Below are 2,891 nucleotides of genomic sequence, written 5' to 3'. Positions count from 1 at the left end.
GGCTCACCACACAAAACGCCCGGGCCTCACAGCACGTGGGGTTCGTCATATTCCATCTGCACTGTCATGTCTCATCCCCAAATCGATGATCGTGAATGGCTTTCCTTGCATGATCCACGAGCCCATTTGATTTTTTTTTTTTCTAAATGTTTCCATGGATTTCTGTGGCCGGGGGACCTCCCTTGCTGTCACAGAAGATTTGTGTCGCTAGTCTTTCTGGTGTTCCTCTTCTGTTTTCAAGGAGGCTGTGCATGTTATGTATTAATATCTGATGCATGTCCATTGTCGGTTCTGTTTCATCACTACTGTCATTGTCACTCTCATTACATGGTGTGCAGTAATGATGATGATGATAATAATAATGATAACAATAATGATAAAAGTAGTAGGAGCAGTAGTAGTAAATGATAATAATAATGATAATAACTTGAAGCTATATTACCACACATTGTCTAAATAGGGCAGGAGTGTGTTCTCTCACCTCGGAGTAAGAGTGACTCCTACATGGCGGAAGACAGGTGTGGACGTAATCAACCACGCATGTGTGAGTTTTCTCACCTTGGAATAGAGGCCGTCCTGAGACTCCTGCAGGGAGAACCGGTGTAGGAAGAACTACTATACAGGTATGCATTATCTCACCTTGGAGTAGAAGTTGTGCGTTTTGATTGATTGATTGATGTGGATACTTCTATAGCGCCTATCTTCGGTCAGAGACCAAGCTCTAAGCGCTTTACATACACGGGGACATTTGCACCACAGGCTGCCTACCTGGGTAGAGCCGACTGACGGCTGCCACTGGGCGCTCATCATTCGTTTCCTGTGTCATTCAATCAGATTTCAGACGCACACACATACACACTCAGACAGACATGTAACATTTTGCGTGTATGACCGTTTGTTTTTTATTTACCCCGCCATGTAGGCAGCCATACTCCGTTTTCGGGGGTGTGCATGCTGGGTATATTCTTGTTACCATAACCCACCGAACGCTGACATGGATTACAGGATCTTTAACGTGTGTATTTGATCTTAGGCGTGCGCATATACACAAAGGGGGTTCAGGCACTAGCAGGTCTGCACATATGTTGACCTGGGAGATCGGAAAAATCTCCACCCTTTACCCACCAGGTGCACCGAGATTCGAACCCAGGACCCTCAGATTGAAAGTCCAGCGCTTTAACCATTCGGCTATTGCACCCGTCGTTCTCTCACCCTGGAATCACATAGGTGTGCATGCGTTCTCTCACCTTGGACTTACACAGGTGTGCGTTCTCTCACCTTGGACTCACACAGGTGTGCGTTCTCTCACCTTGGACTTACACAGGTGTGCGTTCTCTCACCTTGGACTCACACAGGTGTGTGTCTCCGTTCTCTCACCATGGACTTACACAGGTGTGCGTTTCCGTTCTCTGAACTTGGACTCACTTAGGTGTGTGTGTCTCCGTTCTCTCACCTTGGACTTACACAGGTGTGCGTTCTCTCACACTGGAGTAGACTCGCGCAGGAAGGGAGACAGGTGTGGACATAACCAACCATGCGGGTGTTCATTCTTTCACCTTGGACTCACACATGTGTGCGTTCTCTAACCTTGGAGCAGACTCCTGCAGGAAAGAGGACAGGTTTGGATATAACTAACCACACAGGTGAGCATTCCCCTCAGCTTGGACTCACCTTGGACTCACACACAGGTGTGCCTGCACTGCGTTCTCTCACCTTGGAGTAGAGGCCGGCCTGCGGGTGGTGCAGGGAGGAGGCGAGGTGCCGGTAGAGGACCCAGGCGAGGTGGCCCCCCGAGAGCAGCAGCAGGGCCAGGCTCCAGCACAGCACGTCGGCCATGCAGACGAAGAGCCCCGCCCACAGCAGCGACAGCAGGAAGGACAGCAGCAGCATGGCGCGCAGGAAGAGCAGGTGGAAGCGGAAGGTGGGCGGGGTCAGGAAGGCCAGGGCCGCGCACAGGTTCGCCAGCTGGAACAGCGTGTGCTGGCTGTCCTGCCACTCGCCGCACCTCCCCCCGACACCAACACCAACACCCTCCCCGGGCCCATGCTCCTCCTCCTTCACCGTGTTGTAGGTGCCGTTGGCCCAGCCCATGTTGTTGCTGCTGTGGTTGAGGGAGTGTGGTGGCAGAAGGGGGAAGCGTGGGGGCGGCACCCCCCCTAGCAGCCCCCACAGCGAGCCGTCGCCCGAGACGTTGGCTGCGGAAGAGCTGGTCAGCGCTGAGACTGCTAGGGAGGAGTTGTTCATCGTCGTCACTGGCGGAGTGGCGTCACAAAGAGGAGGCGGGTGGTGGAAGTGGTGGTGGTGGTGGTGGTGGGGTGGTGGTGGAGGTGATGGTGGTGGTGGGGGTGGTGAAGGAGGTGATGGTGATGGATGAGGTCGTGGTGGTGGGGTTGGGGGTGGTGGAGGAGGTGATGGTGGTGGTGGAGGTCGTGGTGGAGGTGATGGTGGGAATGGAGGTCGTGGTGGTGGGGGCGGTGGTGGTGGGGGTGGTGGAGGAGGTGATGGTGGGGATGGTCGGAATGTGGTTCGCGTCACAGTTCATTGATCCGTGAAAAAAACCCACGTTAATTAAGCATCAGCTGTTATCGGCGAGTACCTGTGCCAAGTTTCCTTTCAATGATTGCTGTCTGTATAACAGTGCAAGCAGTGTCCAAACAAAGAAAATATTCGTTTTCAAGTTCTTCCAAAAACTCTCTCTCTCTCTCTTTCTGATCTAAGTAATACTTATGCACGTATTTATGTTGTTCATTTTGTTGTTGTTGTTGTTGACATAATTTGAAATTTATTCATGTAATGCTTTTGTATTGCGTGTTTATTTCTTCCCTTTTCATGAGGGCTGGATGAAAACCAGCCATTTGTACTTATTCCTGTTTTCCCCTCAATAAAAAGAT

General features: G+C 51.5%; 1 protein-coding gene across 1 annotated transcript in view; it reads right to left on the bottom strand.

The window, feature by feature from the left end:
* LOC143283465 (popeye domain-containing protein 1-like) overlaps positions 1-2,244 on the bottom strand; it is a 13,357-nt gene extending 11,113 nt beyond the window's left edge. The window contains exon 1 of the mRNA XM_076589705.1: positions 1,714-2,244. Coding sequence (XP_076445820.1) covers positions 1,714-2,244 — 531 coding nt within the window. The remainder of the gene's footprint in view (positions 1-1,713) is intronic.
* Between the last annotated feature and the right edge of the window lie 647 nt (positions 2,245-2,891).

Source organism: Babylonia areolata, chromosome 6 (assembly GCF_041734735.1).
Source record: "Babylonia areolata isolate BAREFJ2019XMU chromosome 6, ASM4173473v1, whole genome shotgun sequence".
NCBI lineage: Eukaryota > Metazoa > Mollusca > Gastropoda > Neogastropoda > Buccinidae > Babylonia > Babylonia areolata.
This window is presented reverse-complemented; position numbering and strand designations above follow the sequence as displayed.